This window comes from Macrosteles quadrilineatus, unplaced genomic scaffold (genome assembly GCF_028750875.1).
Source record: "Macrosteles quadrilineatus isolate MER2022 unplaced genomic scaffold, UCM_ALF_1.0 Scaffold_2__2_contigs__length_208266976, whole genome shotgun sequence".
NCBI lineage: Eukaryota > Metazoa > Arthropoda > Insecta > Hemiptera > Cicadellidae > Macrosteles > Macrosteles quadrilineatus.
Window position 1 is genome coordinate 43,337,011 of NW_026542595.1, and position 21,102 is coordinate 43,358,112.

General features: G+C 37.5%; 1 protein-coding gene across 4 annotated transcripts in view; it reads right to left on the reverse strand.

Annotated features, from left to right (window-relative positions):
* LOC128986632 (ras GTPase-activating protein-binding protein 1-like) overlaps nucleotides 1-21,102 on the reverse strand; it is a 60,023-nt gene that overhangs the window by 19,442 nt on the left and 19,479 nt on the right. Inside the window, exons 6-8 of one of the 4 annotated variants that reach the window (XM_054407097.1) lie at nucleotides 14,098-14,446; nucleotides 7,998-8,107; nucleotides 7,425-7,602 (exon numbers count right to left, since the gene is read on the reverse strand). In XM_054407097.1, the coding sequence (XP_054263072.1) occupies nucleotides 7,425-7,602; nucleotides 7,998-8,107; nucleotides 14,098-14,446 (637 nt within the window). Of the gene's footprint in view, nucleotides 1-7,424; nucleotides 7,603-7,997; nucleotides 8,108-14,097; nucleotides 14,456-21,102 lie in introns of all 4 variants that reach the window. The other 3 variants (XM_054407096.1, XM_054407094.1, XM_054407093.1) reach the window with 3 other exon arrangements.

Below are 21,102 nucleotides of genomic sequence, written 5' to 3' on the forward strand. Positions count from 1 at the left end.
TCAATGACAAAGTACATATTTTTTAATACAACAAATGGTTTATATGCAAAAGTTGACCAAACACACACACAAATTGCAGTTGGTAAAAGAAATATATTATTTACATTGTATAGCTTAAAATAAATAACTCTTTCATATTGGAAACAGTATACAGTAAAATAAACTTGAATAACAACAAAAAATTTTATTTACCAATTATTAGTGTTAATACAATTATATCAAATATGTAATAACGGGGTGTCAAAAACACCCCACGCGAGTACATACGTTAGTAAAACCCGCGCGAGTAGTTAAAGGTTAAAGCACAGACAATGGAGTAAACATTAGAGTATTATATTGTCTGTGGTTAAAGTCCCTTTAGCATAGAAGTAAGAAGTATAGCAATTAATTAATCTGTAAGTATATAACAAAATTACATAATCGTTTGACAGGCGACGGTAGGTATAGATACTGTACAATGATGCGGCAACGGCTGCTGACATTATTACAGCGGAGCGGACAGCGCAGGAACTTGTGGCGCTGACTGTACTACACATTCCACTTGGAGATATGAGACTCCACTCAACTTTTGGAGTTATGAGACTCTGGTTTAATTTTTACTTGGACTTATGAAACTTTGGAGTTATGATCACTTGGACTTATGAAACTTTGGAGTTATGATCACTTGCGCTTATATTTTTCTTGGAGTAATGAAATTATCCTTTTTCGGGTACTTGTAGTTGTGAAACTTTGGATTAAATATAATTTGGAGTTATGATCTCTTGGACTTATGAAACTTTGGAGTTATGATCACTTGGAGTTGTGAAACCTTGGAGTTATGAGATGATCCCAAATAAATGTTATTCTTATGGAGGATAAGTGAACTGTTGTAGTTTGCGTGTTTATGAACATATTTTGATCAAATCTGGAAAAAAACACTTTTACCCTCCTTGTTGCAGCAAACCTAAGTACTTGTTAAACTAATTCTGTTTAAATAAGGAATAAATGTGATATTTTAAGGAGACATTTTAGTGTACCAATCAGGCAAATTAAAATTCTCTCAGACTGCAGGTTTGCTGCAGCGGAGGTATTTAAAATGTTATAAAGGTTTCCCGTGGTCATAAAATCGTTATTAATGTTTTCCACAGTCACGGTAAATAAAATATTGAATATCTCTCACAGACATGTGGACATTATTATTGTCTTCCCTGATCACTAGAGATGTGCGAGTACTCGAGATTTCGAGTTCGAGTCGAGTATGGCCTTGAAACTCGAGTCGATCTTTGAACTCGACAGTTTCGAGTCGAGTTTGATTCAAAATTGCAAAATAATCAATGTATGTTAAACTGTGAATTGTATTGACATAAAATGCTGGTTAAGTTGTATTACTGTAGAAATAAGCAAGAGATAGTTGTCCTAACCTATTTTAAAGCTGTCCCGACAGAACAGGTCAACTCAACACAGCCATTTATAGCCGACTTCCGGGGCGGGACTGGCTTGGCTGGCATACTAATACTAAAGAAAGAAATAAAATGAAATGAATGATGCAATGACGACACAGCTGGCAGAACACCATGATCGGTACTACCAACATCTGAAGATGAAATCCAGTTCCAATTCACCAATGAATAATACAATGTTTGGAAATAACAAAAACAATTAATTGTTTTATTACTTATCCCTTTCCTCTCCCATAGTCAATCAATATGTGTTATGTGTAAAAACTTCTGAAGTATAATAATTACAATTATATAGTGACATAACAATTTTGTCTCTCAAGATAATATCTTATGCTATGTAGTATAGTATTTTATAATTTGTTATTGCTTTAAATTAACTGTTTTTACTTTTACAGTCATCTATAATCTTTGACTAATAACCCAATAGTCAATGATATTATCATTATGGAATATTTTGTTTACTCCATGGTTGAAATGTTGCTTTGGTGTGTTAGTTGTCTGCCGGTGAATAATGTAGGTACTCACTAATGTAGTGTTCTTCCGTCGTCCGTTCAAATCAAATCACGAAAGTTCAAAGTAGTCATAACTTAACTTATGTCTGGTTAAATAAATATGTAGTGCTTAAGTAGTGATTGTAGTTGTTAGCATAGATAAAAAATACGGTGTTAGACGGCAGATTACAGGTAATTTAAGTTAAAACAGTGGAATTTTGTAAATCTTTACTGAAATGGAGGATGATCCAGACGATCCACAACCAGGGCCTTCTGGTGCTTCCAGTTTAAATCTTAACCAAAATGTAAGTAAATCTGTCGTTTGGAAATACTTTTCTAAACTCGACTCGACCAAAGCTTCTTGTAACAAATGCAAGAAAGTTGTCAAGACACCAACTGGCTCTACAACGAACTTAGGAAGGCATCTAAACATGCACCCAGTTGTATTAGGCGAATTTAAGAAAGCCCAGAAAGAGCAAGAAGAGAAAAGGTTGGCCTCAAAAACGGGAAAAGTAAACAAAAGCCAACTAAAACAACAAACTCTAACAGATATGACTATGGGAAATAAATGGGGGAAGGACCACCCTAAATCCAAAACTATAACTAAGAAAATAGCATCATGGATGGCAAAATCTTGCCATCCCTACTCCTTGGTTGAGGAACAAGGTTTTAGGGATTTAATGAAAGAAGTGGTACCCTTATATGAAATCCCATCAAGGGTAACATTTTCTAGAAATATTATCCCAAACCTTTTTAATGAAACAAAGGCAAGACTAATGTCAGAAATAAGTGCTTCACTCCCTCATATTAAATCATTATCATTCACGTCTGATCTCTGGACATCAGGAGCTTCAGATAGTTACATATCATTAACTCTTCACTTAATGACAAAAGAATTTGACATCAAGAGGTATTCTTTAGGTACGTTCCACTTCCCAGAAGAACACACTGGTGATCAAATTAAAACCAAAATCACAGATACTCTGTCCGAATGGGAACTGAACTGTGAATTATACCCTACCTATATTACAACAGACAACGCGAGAAATATAACTTCAGCCTTTGGCCAAGGTAAGTCGTAGACTAGTATTGTTGAAAAATTTAAAATATAATTAAATAAAAAAGAACTTACATTTATGTGACGTAAGGAAGGTGATACAAAATATTTAGAAATATAGGGCCTAGGCTACCTGAAATAAATCGTTAATGGCAGAAAATATTAAACTAGGCTAGGCCTTAAATATTTTTAGGCTAGTTCTTTTACATTAAAGTAGGGAGTCAAGTGTTTAATAATACACATGCCTAAAGAGGAATGATAGGCATTTATATTGATAAGCCTATTGGGTTCTGAGTTCAGATATGCAAACAGGATGTTATTTTAGGCTAATACAAACTTATTTTAGGTCAACTTTGAAAATTAACTTTTAATGTCAGATATTAATTAGGGTACCGGTGTGTTTACATTTTCCAGGTTCAGTAAACAACATTCCTTGCTTTTCCCACACACTTCAGTTGTGCATAAAAGATATAAAACAAGAAATCCGTGGAATGCAAAGCCTCCTAACTAAATGTCGATCCATTGTTGGACATTATAAACATAGTCCCAAAGCCATGAGAAGTTTGGAGGAATTCCAGAAGACAATGAAAGTACCTTGTCATACATTATACCAAGATGTGGATACTAGATGGAATAATGAATTTATCATGTTGGAAAGGTAGGCCTAACATTTAAAATTGTTCTTTTTGTAGTATGAGTGAGTGTATCCCCCTAACTGAAAACAATCATGTAGTGAATGTTTTAATATAATTTTCATTTAAATTAATAGCTTTGGTTTTTATCTGTGATTAATTAATTACATTTTTATCTATTGGATCTGAGGGATATTATCATTTTCAGTAACAGATCTATATTAAACTATTTTCATTTAAAAATCAAAATTTGATTTTGAACGTCAGTTTTAAACTTATTCATATTAAAACAAAAGTATCTAATAATATTAAAAAAAAAAAACATGCTCAATGAACTGTGAAACATGCAGTGACCTTTTAGTTTAGGCCTAGTTACAAAAAGATAGCCTACATGAGATCTATATTTTTGTTTTTATAATACGGTAATTATTTATTCCTATGTTTCAGGCTCATAGAGCAGAGGGGGCCAATATCTGCTGAGTTAGCTGCAGCTAACTCAAGAGTTGCAAACCTTACATCAGACGAGTGGGCAATTGCTGAGAGCTATTGCAAGGTTCTTCAACCAATTCACCATGCTACAAATGTCATTTCAGAGGACATTTTTCCAACAATGTCAAGTAAATTCCCCATTTTGTACGGGATAGATAAATATTTAACAAAAGTAATTCAAGAAAAAGAGCGGGGGTCTGTAATGCTTGCTCGATCGTTGCAAAAATCCCTGCTAACAAGGTTTCCCGCTTTCAAAAGTGAGAAATTAACGGTGTTGTCCATGGTCATCGACCCTCGATTTAAGAGTGCTCTTCTAGAGCCTCATGAGAAGCTACTTGCAAGAATGTGGTTACTTGAGGAAGTAAACGCTCATTTGGATTTGGAGACAAATCCAGAAAATTCAGACAATCCACTCCGAGAGCCAGAAGATCAACAAATGGAACCTGTAAATCTGCTATTTCAAGACATAGATAAATTAATAAGTACCCAATCAGCTACAACCAGAGATAAAATTGATATGGTTGTTAATTCATATCTGTCAACACCTTGCATTCATCGCAAGGATAATCCATGTGAGTGGTGGAAAAAAAACAGTGCTGAATATCAACTATTAGTACCACTAGCTATGCATTACCTGCCAATTCCTGTTACATCTGTTGCAAGTGAAAGACTATTTTCTGCAGCGGGTAATGTAGTAACAAAAAGAAGACATAATCTTCTGACTGACCATGTAGAAGAGCTTGTTTTTCTTCATGAAAACTTACATTAAATGAAGGGGTTAATCTGGATTGAATACAATGGATTATAGTGAATAGTAGATAATCGTGTAACGTGTAAGTCTAGGTTACATTTGATTTCTGTAGCCTAACTACTATTTTATGGGCCTAGTACATTATTGAGTACCTACCTACTTATTTGATCTACAATTGTTTTGTTAAACAATAAGATAGGCGATTTGTATTTATTTTAAGGTTGTCTTGGGTAGGCTACTTTATTTTTGACATACATTTCAACAAAATGTTGACTATCAACTGACAAGATATAATCTTCTGACTGACCATGTAGAAGAGCTTGTTTTCCTTCATGAAAATGTTAAGTTAGCTTACTTAAAATGGTTGGTTTACCTGGATTAAATGCAATGGATTTAAGCATTTAAGGATTTAAGTGAATTAGGCCTGAATAAAGGTTACATAGTTTCATAGTTTGTTTTCTTCTTGTTTTCTTGGAAACTTACATTAATAATTATGTATATCTGCATTAAATACAATAGATTATAGTGAATTACATCACAATGTGTAATTAAATTGTGAAACCTGTGTGTTGAAACTTTGTGTGTTGAATTAGGCCTAAGTTACATTTGATTACTATAACTACTATCCTATTATTAAGCCTATTATTTTAAGCTACTTGTATTTTTCAACACACATTTTTAGTATTTAACAGAATTTTTGTTTACTACTATTTTAAGACAAGATAAAAAATATATAGTTTTAATTCATTTAAAATGTTCTTTTTCCTTTACCTACTGTCACATCATCTGTCACTTTTTCTGAATAAGGAAATTTTGTAGGCCTACTGCTACAAAAACCACACCAACTAAGAATGGTAATAAACTTATAAGACTAAAGGTGAAAAGGTATGAAATAAAATTTCAAGTTGTAGAATAAATCTCTTTATTAAACTTAATAGCTAATAGATGCAAGTATTAAGTATTGTTATCCAAGTATTATGCAATATTACTTATCAGTAGGGATTAATGATTAATCTAACTATTTTTTGGATGGATAAAAAACTCACTTACTTACCTGTTTTTCACAGAAGTAAAAAATGTTCATTTATGAGCTCTATTATTGTTGATTTTAAATGATTTTATGTGTTATATTGATATAGTACTGCACAAATAAATATTGATAATTCATTTCCTTGTAATAGTACTTCAACTTGTAAGAAGGATTTTACAAGTTTCATGATCTGGGCCTAAGGTGTTACTTAAAATAACACATCCATAGATCTTTTTGGTTTAAACTCGACTCGAACTCGAGAATCGGATCTTTTGCCAATTACTCGACTCGAACTCGACTCGACCTGAAAAACCTGTACTCGCACATCTCTACTGATCACACAACAAATTCTGATACTCTCCGATAGTTGTGAAGTCATCATCTAAGTCTTCTACGCTGCAAAATTCTTATCACGTCAGGCGATTGTGTAAATGTGGTATTTTTTGCTACAAAGACGATCTTCCGATATATCAGAAGTTCAAACAAACTATTATTTTTTTATAACGTATATAAACATGTTATATTTACAAAAAAAATACTAACTTTATCAAAACTAACCACTTTTGAGAAGAAAATGAATTAGTCTTAGTGGGTTATTTTCACTTGGAAACAATAACAATGAAATCGTCAGCTGATCCATCCATTTGCTGCTTAGTAATAAAACGTATGTTGGTGTTGCTTTGTTTACTAAGGGTGTTTAAATAAGTTTTTACTTTTTCAGAACATTTTTTTTATTGTGTTTCCAATAGTTTTATGTAGTTTGGTGTTACATAACGTGTGAAATGAGTGATGATTTGAGGTCAAACAAAGTGGACAGGTTATTAGATCTGGAATATAGTGATCTAAGTGACAATAACCTTAGCGATGATGATGAAAACTACGACGACGATGGTAATGACTATTTTAGTCTGAATATGTGGATTATACAGGCGAAAACCCTGACTATCAGTTATTTACCTTTATTATTTGTAAAAAATTTTTGTTAGGTAACTGGAATCTGAAATCATAATATTTTTATGTTCATTACTTAACAACCTTAACCTACAAATAAATTTCCTTTTTTTTGTCTTTTTACAAACATGCATTTTCACAGACAGACTTGAATAATACTTTGGACTGCATCTATATTGATTAGCCTACATATTATTATCAGGTTTGAATTGTCATTTTCAAAGTAGTTTGGTTATCCAGCCAAATCGTTATCCAGCTAGGGGCTTGGTCCCGTGGTGGCCGGATACGAGCGGTTCTACTGTATAGTAAAATTCACAACATTTAAATGTTGTTTTGCAATTTTTTTAGTTCTGCAAAGGGTGTTCATCTGAGTTTAAAGTTAGAAGTCACAACACAGACTGTTGTAACATGTCTGAGAATCAAATGATTCTACAGAAAACTGTAATGTAATGAGTTTAAAATTAAGAGCACAGGTTTAAGCACATTGTTATCCAACTGTGGACTCGGCAGAGAGTTTATAGGACAACTACTGTCAAAGATTCTAAAATTCTGATTAAATGGGACAATGACTGATCTGTACTCACCATACTCTCGACTATCCTCAGACAGACTCTGACGAGGGGGTCTGTTCTCCATACCTCGGCCCATTCCCCCCCGCCCTACTGGTCCACTTCCTCTCAACGGACGCATTCCAACACCTCCACGAGGCCCACCCATGTTGATCTCGTTGTTGCGGCTTTCCAATCTTGTCATTGGAGGTGGCTTTAACAACAAATCACTTATTTACTTGATTTTATTTTGATTATTCATCAGGCAATTTTAAAAATAGAAAATATACATATAAATAGATCTTGTATTAAAACAGAATCTAGTTTTATACTGTATTAAAAATAACTATTTAGTCTAAAGAAGCCATCGTTAGCGAGAAAATATAACATGGAAGTAGTGATTCAATCTACAGAATATGATTGATAAGCTACAATATCTATAGAAATTACAATTTTTTATAATAATACTGAGTAAAACTCACTGTGTTTGATGACCATATATGTTTTATTATACAGTTGTCTGATGATAGGTATTTGAAACTAATAAAAAACACAAACCAACTAATTGTTACAACACTGATGTATTGTTAACTAGATTCATGTATGTACCGGTGAGGGAGGAGACTTGGATGGTGCGCTGGGACTGGTGTTGAAGTTAGCCACACCACCTCCAGACTTGACCAGAGTTGAGGCATAGGTCTTGGGCTCGTTTGATGATACTAAACAAATAGAAATTATAAATTAATTATTGTGTTCGAGATATTGTCAATTAGGACTAACAATAAGAAAAAACACCTAATAGAACCATTCTTGGCAGCTATTTAAAAACTTTAGTGGCAGGACATTTTATACTTTCAAGTGTAGAGAAAGTAATACAAGTTTACAGAATGGCTGCTGTCATGGCTATTGCCAAATGAAGTGTTGCCACATATCAAGTACAAAGCATAAATTTATACACACACACACCTATACACAATAGGCCTATTATGCATTTAGCTAGATGCTTGGACAGGACTATCTTAGATTAAGGTTGGGGCAGTGACTCGTCCGTTGGAGCACATGAACCCCCTATGAAATAGGGAACAAAAAAAAAACGATGATAACACAAGTTTATGCTCAGAAGACTATGGTCTATTAATTAGTAGGTTTTAACAAGTTACGCCATGACAAGGTATGTCGGCGTGACTGAAGCGCCTGCAATCTGAGTGCGACAGTACGCACAAACACTACGAGCTGAGCTGCCGGCTATGCAGCTCATGCTCTACTATACGAATGGACAGGTCTATTTCATGCCGGTGGAGAGGAGGTCGCTTCATTCCCTGCAAAGCTTACGAGGAGCTGCTCATTGGCTGATAGACGCACACGTGACTTTGTTGTTGTTGATCTGTCACTTGCTATTGCACTTCACTGCACTAGTTCACTGTGTCACCATTGACTACACACAGAATAGACGTTCCATGTGATATGAGAGTTTGAAGACAAGAAAATAGATGAAGTTCAGGACCATCTCACCAGAGTTTACTAGTGCAAACAGCTGATTGATTTATCACTTAACATAGAATATTGTCATTAGTTGGTGACAATCTCAACAGATTTTTTTTTTTTTTATATATATATAAGTCTATTCTATAGTATAGTCAATTGTAAGGTCCCAAATTAGACCTCGATTCAATTTTAAATCAGAGCGGGAAATTTTACCGGCAGTGTTCACCCGCCGCAATAGTAGCGTCTTAAGGACGTAGTGGTAGGGGTAGGGCGAGAGTTCTCCAGGACCTAGGATCAACCGGCACTCGATTGGCCGGCGTGTAGCTGGTCACTTCCCTCTCTTGGCTACTCCCTGTTAACCTGCTCTAATTTACCAAACCCATTGGGTAAAATAAACGTGGACGTCGTCCCTATTCTGGACGATCACCAACTGTAAGTACTCTGGGTATTAAATATAATTAAATTCACTATTATTATTTTTTGCTGTTATATTCCTTTTTGGTGGAATTTATAGGCCAAGGTAGTTTCGAACTAAATAGCTAGATAGGTTATACTCTTAACAAGACTAGTTACGGGTATTGTTAGTTGTCTTCTTGAGAATTAGATTGATTAATTCTTGGTGTAGACTAATAGATGCCTACTACCGTATTTTATTAAATTGAATTGTTAGGGGACGGGCGAAACAGCTCACGTCCATCGATAGTAGCTTAGCTCTACACTTGCCATTAACAACCATATGTTAAAGAACGTATTCTATTACTTTTGTTATTAAAATTTGGTGGTTAGGGGACGGGCGAAATAGCTCACGTCCATCGATAGTAGCTTAGCTCTGCACTTGTCACTCATAACCATAAATTATAGTTGTTACAGAACGTATTTTATTTTGTTAAATTGAACTACTAGGTGGCGGGCGAAAAAGCTCTGCTTATATTACTTAACTTGTTACCAATTTAAATTCTTATTAGGTGACAGGCGGAACAGCCTTGTCGTGATCCGTCCCGTCGTGTGGTCTATTAATTAATACCCATCTATTTAGATTAATTCACTTAAAATTGATTTAAACCTGAGATATTCCCCACGTCACACCCGGGTGAAACAACTTAGGGAACCTAGGACGTAGTTGTTAGTCGTGACAATAATTTTCATTAGTATTCTTATTTTTGATTTTATTGGTTTTTATTAAAAGGTGAAGTGACCTTTTTGGAAGTAATTTTATTTTGGTGAGCGTAGGTAACGCACTAGAGGTAGTGTTGGTTCACGGCTAACCTACGGTTCTTTCCTTTTGTGACACTTGATTATCCTTTTTAACTCAACATAAATGATAATAAAAACACGACCGGGGATTAATTGGCTTTAATTTGGGCAATGATGATGACCAATGATTTAATGAATAAATGATCAAATCCTATGGTCTGAGCCCAGCCAATTAATAATTTAACTTTAACCCTGGACACACCTGACTGTAGCAGATCCGAGGCATATAAGGTGTATTTTTACCCCCAAGGAATTAACACCTTACACAATGGTGTCACTTACGACCTCAGAAAGTGTTGAGAAATACTAAAATGTCACCTGCAATGTTCTTATTTTTTTGGTGGTAGGCCAACTCCGAAACTTAATTTATGTAAAACGTTATTAATTTCCAACAGAAAGGTTTTAATGAAACCTTTTTAACAAAACATATGACAGCAATGAAAAGCTACGTCAAGTCCGATACGTCATCTTTGTAACCCATACTACCCCTCTCCACCCTGGTGTTCCCCATCCACAGGGCCTGTGAACCTCCTAACTAAAATCAATGGTGTGTTGATACCAAAATGTATCGATTCTCAATTCTTGATCCCAAAACCAATTTTTGTACTTTTACCAAATTTTCTAAATAATTTGATTATCTTCTGTAGCGTATCTTCTGTATTCTTCTATAGCGACAATATTCTGACTATCCCCCGCAGCCATGTAGATCATCGACTTCCGCGGTTAAAGAAAACGTCATCATTGTCTGGCGTGATCGCGGCAAATTCACTAACATTTCTCGGCCATATAGACATAATCATCGACTCCCGCTGTCACAAAAACATGATGATCTAGCGCGATCGCGGAAAAATCATGAAAATTCCCGACTTTGATAACAAAATGACTAGACACCGACTTTTAAAGACCATTTTGATAACTAATTCTCGACTTTCCCGTTTTTCCCGACTTCTAGACACCCTGAGAGAATGAATGGCCACCACCAAGATGTAAAAACGGAGAAGAAACACCTGTGGCCATCCATGCCAACAAACACAGCACGTGCTTTTTGAAAATGGGGAAAAGTGAATTCCTAGCAATTATAAAACATTTACAATAACCATGAGGGTAGCAAAAAAATTAACTTGCATCCTCTTTAACTTTTTAACTATTTGAGATATTTGAAATCGGTTTTCAGTAACTTGTTTGGATATGAAGGGCTACAATAATGATGGTCAGTTTTGAAAATTTTGCCCTTAGAGGTAGCGGGGGTAGGGGGTAGCTCAAAATTTTCAAATGACAAGTATAGTCAAGTTTGGTATTATTTTACAGGTCTTGACGAAACATAAACATTGACATAAAGAAAACCAAAATCGGCTTACTAATAACAAAATGGCGCCCAAAAACGTTTCAAATCCAAATAACCATGAGGGTGGCAAAACAATTAACTTGCACCCACTTAAACTTTTCAACCATTTGAGATATTTGAAATCGGTTTGCGGCAACCTTCTTAGATATAAGGGGCTACAATAATTATGGTCAGTTTTGAAAATTTTGCCCTTAGGGGTAGCGGGGGTGGGGGTAGCTCAAAATTTTCAATAGCAAGTACAGTCGAGTTTGGTATCATTTTGTAGATCTTGACGAAACATAACAATTAACGTAAAGGAAATAGAAATCGATCCATTAATAACAAAATGGCAGTTCAAAATTACTTTAAATAACCATTGTCTCAATCATTTTTAGCTGTCATTTTGTTATTAATGGTCCGATTTCTCTTTATTTTATGCTATTTGTTATGTTTCATCAAGACCTGTAAAATGATACCAAACTCGACTATACTTGCTATTTGAAAGTTTTGAGCTACCCCCTACCCCCGCTACCCCTAAGGGCAAAATTTTCAAAATTGACCATAATTATTGTAGCCCCTTATATCTAAGAAGGTTGCCGCAAACCGATTTCAAATATCTCAAATGGTTGAAAAGTTTAAGTGGGTGCAAGTTTATTGTTTTGCCACCCTCATGGTTATTTGGATTTGAAACGTTTTTGGGCGCCATTTTGTTATTAGTAAGCCGATTTTGGGTTTCTTTATGTCAATGTTTATGTTTTGTCAAGACCTGTAAAATGATACCAAACTCGACTATACTTGTCATTTGAAAATTTTGAGCTACCCCCTACCCCCGCTACCTTTAAGGGCAAAATTTTCAACATTGACCATAATTATTGAAGCCCCTCATATCTAAAAAGGTTGCCACAAACCGATTTCAAATATCTCAAATGGTTGAAAAGATAAGGGGTGGTGCAAGTTACTTTTCAGCCACCCTGTATAATCAAAAATACCGAATATATTTTAGTACACCAATGTAATACAGTAGAGTCCCGCAAACTCGGCACTCGATAACCCGGCAGTCTGGATAACTCGGCCATCACCTGGCTCAGAAAATTTGTGATTTTTTAGTTAAATATGTATGTACAGTATACATTTTTTTATTTCCTAAGGCACCAAGGACTTGTTTCACTATATCTGATGACTTCATACTGACTTGTAATATAAATATAAATAAAAAAGGTGGTTGAAAAGCTTCAAAACTGTATTGTTAAGCCTAGTTTCCGATAACCCGGCATTTCACAAACACGGCACCCTTTCAGTCCACATTACGCCGAGTTTGCGGGACTCTACTGTACACGTAAAACCAATGTTACAAGTTAAACAACTGACCTGAATGAATTTTAAAACAGTAAAGCATGTTTATAAATAGAATGTGTGGAAATGTATATCAACTCTGAGTTCACAAGATCTTTTTCATTAGTTTAAGGAGGTGTGGGAGGAATGTTTATGTTGACAGTGAAATGTGCGAGAAACAAAGAGCGCATTCGAGTCACGTGTTATAAAGGGTGGAATTGGGATCGTGAAATTCCAATACTCCACCTTATAGAGCGAGTGTCTCCTTCACTCTCTTGAAGTGAAAGTTAATAAAACGTTTAAATTAATAAATCGTAATTTGTCGTCTAGGCTGTAAACTATCGGGCAGATTTAGTTAAATATAAAGTAGGCCAAGCTTAAAAATATTGACACTGTCATTATTTCCTGTACCAAAACATTTTTCCATAGACTTGACACAAATAACTTAATATCGATAAACCTGCATACTTAAGAAACAAAACTTTCAATAAACAAGCAAATTCAATAAACAGTTGTAATTGAAACTTTAAACTGTTTTATCACTATATCAACACAATTTTTGCAAAGTTTTAAGGCGTTACGTCCAATACATGTGGCTAATGAAAGAGAAATTAGCCTCTTGAGACAACGAACACTGCTTAAGTTTGAGAACTTTTTTGAAAATTTTGAGCTACCCCCCAACCCAGCTACCCCTAAACGCAAAATTTTCAAAACTGACCATAATTATTGTAGCCCTTTATATCCAAACAAGTTGCCGCAAACCGATTTCAAATATCTCTAATGGTTAAAAAGTTAAAGAGGGTGCAAGTTAATGTTTTTGCCACCCTCATGGTTATTTGGATTTGAAACGTTTTATGGCGCCATTTTGTTATTAGTGAGCCGATTTTGGTTTTCTTTATGTCAATGTTTATGTTTTGTCAAGACCTGTAAAATGATACCAAACTCGACTGTACTTGTCATTTGAAAATGTTGAGCTACCCCCTACCCACGCTACCCCTAAGGGCAAAATTTTCAAAATTGACCATAATTATTGTAGCCCCTCATATCTAAGAAGGTTGCCGCAAACCGATTTCAAATATCTCAAATGATTGAAAAGTTAAGGGGGGGTGTAAGTTACTTTTCAGCCACCCTGTATTTGTAACTGTTTACAAGTGAGTAAATGAGTTTAAACGTACATCAACGCAAGATGAACCCTGTTCAGGATGACGCAGTGGAAGTGACTACACCCACATAAATTTTAGTGAGAAAATGTATGCTTTTCTTAATACTGTATAAAACTTAATAGGCCTACTATTGTCTAGCCACTGATTATACCATTGTCCTGAGTGAGAGGGGGGTTGTTGTTGTCCTGGTCCAAGGGAGGAGGAGTGGTGTACTGGTCTTGAGGCTGCTTGTCCTCTATCTCTATGTCTGCTGACTCAGGCTGTTCAGGCTCAGACACAGTGACAGCTCCGTACACAGGCACTGTCTGTGGAGGAGGAGGCTGCATCTGTGGAGGCTGCTGCGGGACGTGGTGGGGAATTATGTCATTGTAAGAGGGAGTGGCAGGAGTAGGCTGTACAGGGGTGGGTTCAGTCACATGTTCCACGTGAGGTGTTCCGTTGACAGTAGGCATGGTCGGGGGCAGGGCCGTCTGGTAGTAAGTGCTCTCCTGCTGCTGCTGCTGCTGCTGTGACATAAAAAAACAAGTACTGAGTCTGGTATAATATTTGGTTTCTATATTATATTATTAGATTGGGGGTTTTTATTGGAAGCTGACCAGTTAATTGGTGTAAATTGGTTGACAGATTGTCAAAATGAAACAACAAGTCCTCAAGATTTATTTCTGGCTAAAACATTTTTAAAGGGTGATGTGACACAATCAACTGAGTCTCCTCCACCATCTCAAATGAATGATTCAAAATGTTCAATACAAACCTATTCACCTTCTCCAATTAGGAAAACACTGGAAATACTTTATTTTTCACAACAAACAACATTAAGACTTTTTTTTTATGTCAAAAGCAAATAGTTAACTGAACTTGCATTACACACAAAATTTCAAGCTACAGTAGACCCCCTCTTAACCGACCTCGTATTAACCGATAATCGGATTATCCGCCTTTGATCGTAAAATAATATAGTTTGTTTTAACCGACCTTGCTTTGAGAGCAGCTCGGTTTAACCGCCGCTTTCTAGGAATCTCGGCATTTCCGCTCCCACGCTGGGCGATGAGAACTGAACCATACGCTTATCTCCACAGGATATGACTAACACAGGGTGTCTAGTTTATTTCCATTATCAAATTCAAGACTAATTCCAGACTTTTCAAGACTAATTCCAGATTTTTCAAGACTAGTTTTTTCAACAATAAGTGGGTGTTGATACCAAAATGATTCTCGATTCTTGATACCGATACCAATTTTTATAGCTTAACCAAATTCTCTAAATAATACTACACCAACCCCTGTCTTTGTCATAAAGTAGTACCTATTATAATAATGTGGTGTTTTAAAGTAAAGAAATAATGCAGCAATAAAAAATTCTAACTAGCAAATTTGGTTTTTTTGATCATGAAATCTTCTGCATACCGTACGTTTAGACATCATCGTCGTCTCCCGCGGTCTCAGAAACGTCATCGTCATCGTCTGCGTCGCGGCAAAATCATGAACATTTCCCGCGGCTGTTTCGACATCACCGCCATCTCCCGCGGTCACGGAAACGTCATCGTCATCTCCCGCGGTCACGGAAACATCATCGTCAACTCCCGCGATCGCGACAAAATCATGAGCATTTCCCGCGGCCGAGCAGATATCATCGTCGTCTCCCGCGGTCCCGGAAACGACATAGCCATCGTCCGCGATCGCGGCAAAATCGTGAACATTTCCGGCCGCTGTTTAGACATCACCATCATCTCCCGCGGTCACGGAAACGTTATCGTCGTCGTCCGCGATCACGGCAAAATCATGAACATCTCCCGCGGCCGTGTAGACATCATCGTCTTCCCCCGCGGTCACGGAAACGTCATCGTCATCTCCCGCGGTCACGGAAACGTCATCGTCGTCGTCCGCGATCGCGACAAAATCATGAACATTTCCCGCGGCCGAGCAGATATCATCGTCGTCTCCCACGGTCACGGAAACGTCATCGTCGTTTCCCGTGGTCACGGAAACGACATCGTCGTCGTCTGCGATCGCGGAAAAATCATGAACATTTCCCGCGGCTGTTTAGACATCACCGTCATCTCCCGCGGTCACGGAAACGTCATCGTCGTCGTCCGCGATCGCGACAAAATCATGAACATTTCCCGCGGCCGAGCAGATATCAATGTCGTCTCCCGCGGTCACGGAAAAATCATCGTCATCTCCCGCGGTTTCGGAAACGTCATCGTCTTCGTCCACTATCGCGGCAAAATCGTGAACATTTCTCGAGGCCGTGTAGACATCATCATCATTGGCTTTCGCGGTTACGTAAACGCAAGACGACGATCGCGGCAAAATCATGAAAATTCCCGACTTTGAAATCAAATTTAAGACGTCATCGTCGTCTCCCGCGGTCACGGAAACGTCATCGTCGTCGTCCGCGATCGCGGCAAAATCATGAACATTTCCCGCGGCTGTTTAGATATCACCGTCATCTCCCGCGGTCTCGGAAACGTTATCGTCGTCGTCCGCGATCACGGCAAAATCATGAACATCTCCCGCGGCCGTGTAGACATCATCGTCTTCCCCCGCGGTCACGGAAACGTCATCGTCATCTCCCGCGGTCACGGAAACGTCATCGTCGTCGTCCGCGATCGCGACAAAATCATGAACATTTCCCGCGGCCGAGCAGATATCATCGTCGTCTCCCACGGTCACGGAAACGTCATCGTCGTTTCCCGTGGTCACGGAAACGACATCGTCGTCGTCTGCGATCGCGGAAAAATCATGAACATTTCCCGCGGCTGTTTAGACATCACCGTCATCTCCCGCGGTCACGGAAACGTCATCGTCGTCGTCCGCGATCGCGACAAAATCATGAACATTTCCCGCGGCCGAGCAGATATCAATGTCGTCTCCCGCGGTCACGGAAAAATCATCGTCATCTCCCGCGGTTTCGGAAACGTCATCGTCTTCGTCCACTATCGCGGCAAAATCGTGAACATTTCTCGAGGCCGTGTAGACATCATCATCATTGGCTTTCGCGGTTACGTAAACGCAAGACGACGATCGCGGCAAAATCATGAAAATTCCCGACTTTGAAATCAAATTTAAGACGTCATCGTCGTCTCCCGCGGTCACGGAAACGTCATCGTCGTCTCCCGCGGTCACGGAAACGTCATCGTCGTCGTCCGCGATCGCGGCAAAATCATGAACATTTCCCGCGGCTGTTTAGATATCACCGTCATCTCCCGCGGTCTCGGAAACGTTATCGTCGTCGTCCGCGATCACGGCAAAATCATGAACATTTCCCGCGGCCGTGTAGACATCAATGTCGTCTCCCGCGGTCACGGAAAAATCATCGTCATCTCCCGCGGTTTTGGAAACGTCATCGTCGTCGTCCACTATCGCGGCAAAATCGTGAACATTTCTCGAGGCCGTGTAGACATCATCATCATTGGCTTTCGCGGTTACGTAAACGCAAGACGACGATCGCGGCAAAATCATGAAAATTCCCGACTTTGAAATCAAATTTAAGACTAAATCCCGACTTTTCAAGACCATTTCGAAATTCAATACTAATTCCCGACTTTCCCGATTTTCCCGACTACTAGACACCCTGCTAACAATAAGTTATTTTGTGTTGATCACAAAAAATATAGGATAGCCTATTGTCAGTTTGTCATCATCGTTCGTAGCTCGAGCACATCTGATCAGATATGTTATCTGTGCGGCAAATTTATAACATCATAAAGTGCGTTACGATTTTGAGAACTGATTATCTTATCGCTGGAGTAAACAAACAATGCAACTTGTAGGGAGGGCAGGGAAGGGGTGTTAACAACTCCAAGGTCAAGATAGTTTTTGTGCCTCGAACCTCCAGTGAGTGGCCATAAATAAACGTCCTGTCTTGTAACAAAATTGTCGCTTGTATCTTTAATGACGACAAAAGGTTCTGTACTGTATTACGATGTATTTGGAAAGCCTTAATTAATACACTACAGTAGTAAAGTTATTAAAATAGGAATTTTATTGACTCTTGCCTAGTATTATAATATATTCACTGAAAGTAGGCCTATTTGACTTAACCGTGTTTTGTGTTTATTTGTGACATTTCTATCAATATGAAAAAGGAGATAAGAGTAGTTTATTTTATAAATAATGCAAGTATGACTTCAAAATAATGATTATATAATTCTAAATGAATAGCACTTCATTATGTTATGATTTTAGGGATTGCCCGTTTTATCCGACCTTTTGAATTATCCGACCTAGGTCCGGTCCCATTAGGGTCGGTTAAGAGGGGGTCTACTGTACATACACAAACATTAGAATATTTCACTGTCACTGACAGCATTTTCAACTGGTCTAATGGTGACAACTGTTTCAACAACACCTTGGACACCATAGAAATGTAGAAAGCTATCTTTCTCAGTTGAAAATTCTGTCAGTGACAGTGAAATGTTTTGTGTTTCTTGTGCCAGTTTAAAGTCTTCCCCATTTATTTAAGAGGCCTTGGAAGCTGGAGGCTGGCGACCATATTGGATAATTTTAAACAGCTGCTGAAGAGTTAATTATAATCCAAAAATAGTTTTTCATACACCAAAGTGGTTATAATGTAAATAGTGATGGGTCAGTACCACTTTTTCAAAGTCGGTAGTGGTTCTTAGCCAAAATTGATTCTCGGTTCTCGGTTCCGATACCTTATTTTAATTTTTTAGGATAGTCTACTTAATTTTTATTTTTTAAATAAACAGTATTTCAATTTTATAGTATTTTGCATTAGTATAGGATTGTACAAAACTTTTTGTACAAAAAAAACACACTAAAGTAGCCAAACACATTCAAATCAAAATAATATATAATGTAGCTTGTTATTTGATGAATTGGTGATGTGTCGATACCAAAACTTATCGATTCTTGAAACCAATACCTAAAAACAATTCTCAATTCCAATATCATTTTTTAAATAGTTTAACCAAGTTTACTGAATGGATTGGTTATACAGTTGAACCTCTATAAGACGAATTTCAAGGGGTACGGTAAAAATTTGTACTATAGAGGTTTTCTTAATAAAGGGGGTCGTTTTATCGAGGTTTAATGCTGCTGTTATTCTTCTTATAGAGGTTTCTCTTCACTCCAAGGTTTTCTCCAAACAATGACTGAGGAATGAGGAGGGATGGATGGGGGTTTCATGTTGAGACAAACTTCTGTTTGTTTTGAAAACTACGTACTATGGAGGTTAAGATTACGAGAAATTCGTCTTATAGAGGTCACGTTCGTCTTGTAGAGGTTTTGTGCTAAGAATATTCGTTGTATAGAGGTTAATCAGTCCTAGCCCATGTAACAAACAAATTCGTCTTATGGAGGTTTTTAACTTAATTAATACGTTGTATAGAGGTGTTTTTAGCATTGACCTATATGAAAGTTTCAAGGGTTTTAAAAAAAAATTTGCCTTATCGAGGAATTCGTTTTATCGAGGTTCGTACAAACAAGGTTCGACTGTACTATAACAGCCCCTGTCTTTATGAATTTCTATTAAGTATTTTTGATGTAGGCTATTAGGGGTATTTTTTAAGTAAAAAAAAGTATGCAGCAATGAAACATTCTAACTAGCCTACTAGTGTAAACCCTTCTTATCACATCAAATAACTACCATATTTAAGGTACTAGAGGTGTGCCTGTGCCTGCCTGATATTTTCAGTCCAGCCAAACTCAAAGTAATATCGTGATAATCGTCCTATTCTGATCACTGCAAAATTCGAAATATCTTTCTCAATTACTAAACCATCATCACTGTTTTTCACGGTCCCGACAAGATCATGAACATCTTTTGTGGCTGTGTAGACCATCAATGTTTTACGGATGGCGGCAAGATCATAAAAATCTCCCGTGGCCGTGTAGACATCATCTTCCACGATTGCGACAACATCATGAACATCACTGACAGTCATTTAGACATCATCATCGTCTCCTGCGATTCTGCAATCGCGGCAAAATCATGAACATTTCCCACGGTTGCAGAAATGTCTTAGTCGTCGTCCACGATTGGGGCAAAATCATGAGCATCTCTTGCGGCCATGTAGACATCTTTGTCGTCTCCCGAGATCGCAGTAACATCATCGTTGTCGTCTGCGATCGCAATAAAAACATCTTCTGCGGCCGTGTAAAAATCATAATTGACTCCCGCAGTCACGGAAACGTCATCATCGTCTCCCGCAGTGGCGGCAAAATCATGTACATCTCCCGCAGCTGTGTTCATCATGAACTCCTGCGGTCACGGAAACGTCTTCGTCGTCGTCCAACGATCACGGTAAAATCTTTAACATCTCTTGCGGCCATGTAGACGTCATTGTCGTCTCCCGGGATCGCAGTAACGTCATCCACGATCGCAGAAAAATCTTCTCCCGCGGTCACAGAAATGTCATCGCCGTCTTGCGCGATCGCGGCAATATCGGTAATCTTTCAGCATTATCGGTACCGACATTTCACCGTTGGTTCTCAGTCCCGGTTCTTTTGCCAAGAGCCGGCGGAATCGACATTCGACGTGGAGACCTATCACTAATAAATATCTAATTGTCTGTGAGCACTAATAAATACTCTAATACTTTAGTACTGAAAATACTCTAATACACTAATAAATAAATAAATACACACTAATAAATAATCTCTTTATACTGTGAGATTAGAAGTGTTGTATGTTGTTTTGAATGTATTTCCAAAGGAATCCATGGAAGCCAACGGCCATGTTGGATTTGCCTGCCATAAGAGCAATGTTAATTTTGTTATTTTCAAATAGCCGTTGAAGAGTTATTTACTAATTCAAAATATTTTTTCAAATACTAATGTGATTGTAATTTTAAAATCTAGTGTACTACGAATTAGAGATGGACTGACCAAGTATTGAACGACATCAGGACAATGGGTGCAAGTGTCAACTTGGCAGAAGACAGAGAAGGGTGGAAGAGGCTGGTACACGAGGCGAAGAATCAACTGAGATTTGTGGAGCCACGGCAGTAAGTAAGTAAGTAAGTAAGTGTACTATGAGATTAGAAATTGGCTTTGTAGTTTTTTAGTTGTTTTATGAGTTAGAATGTAAAGGCTCCAAGCCTGATATCCTCATAAAAAATCGTGAAAACCTAATCTCTTGTGCTCTAGGTTACATTCTGAACTTCTAGTATCTATAAGTATAAAAGAG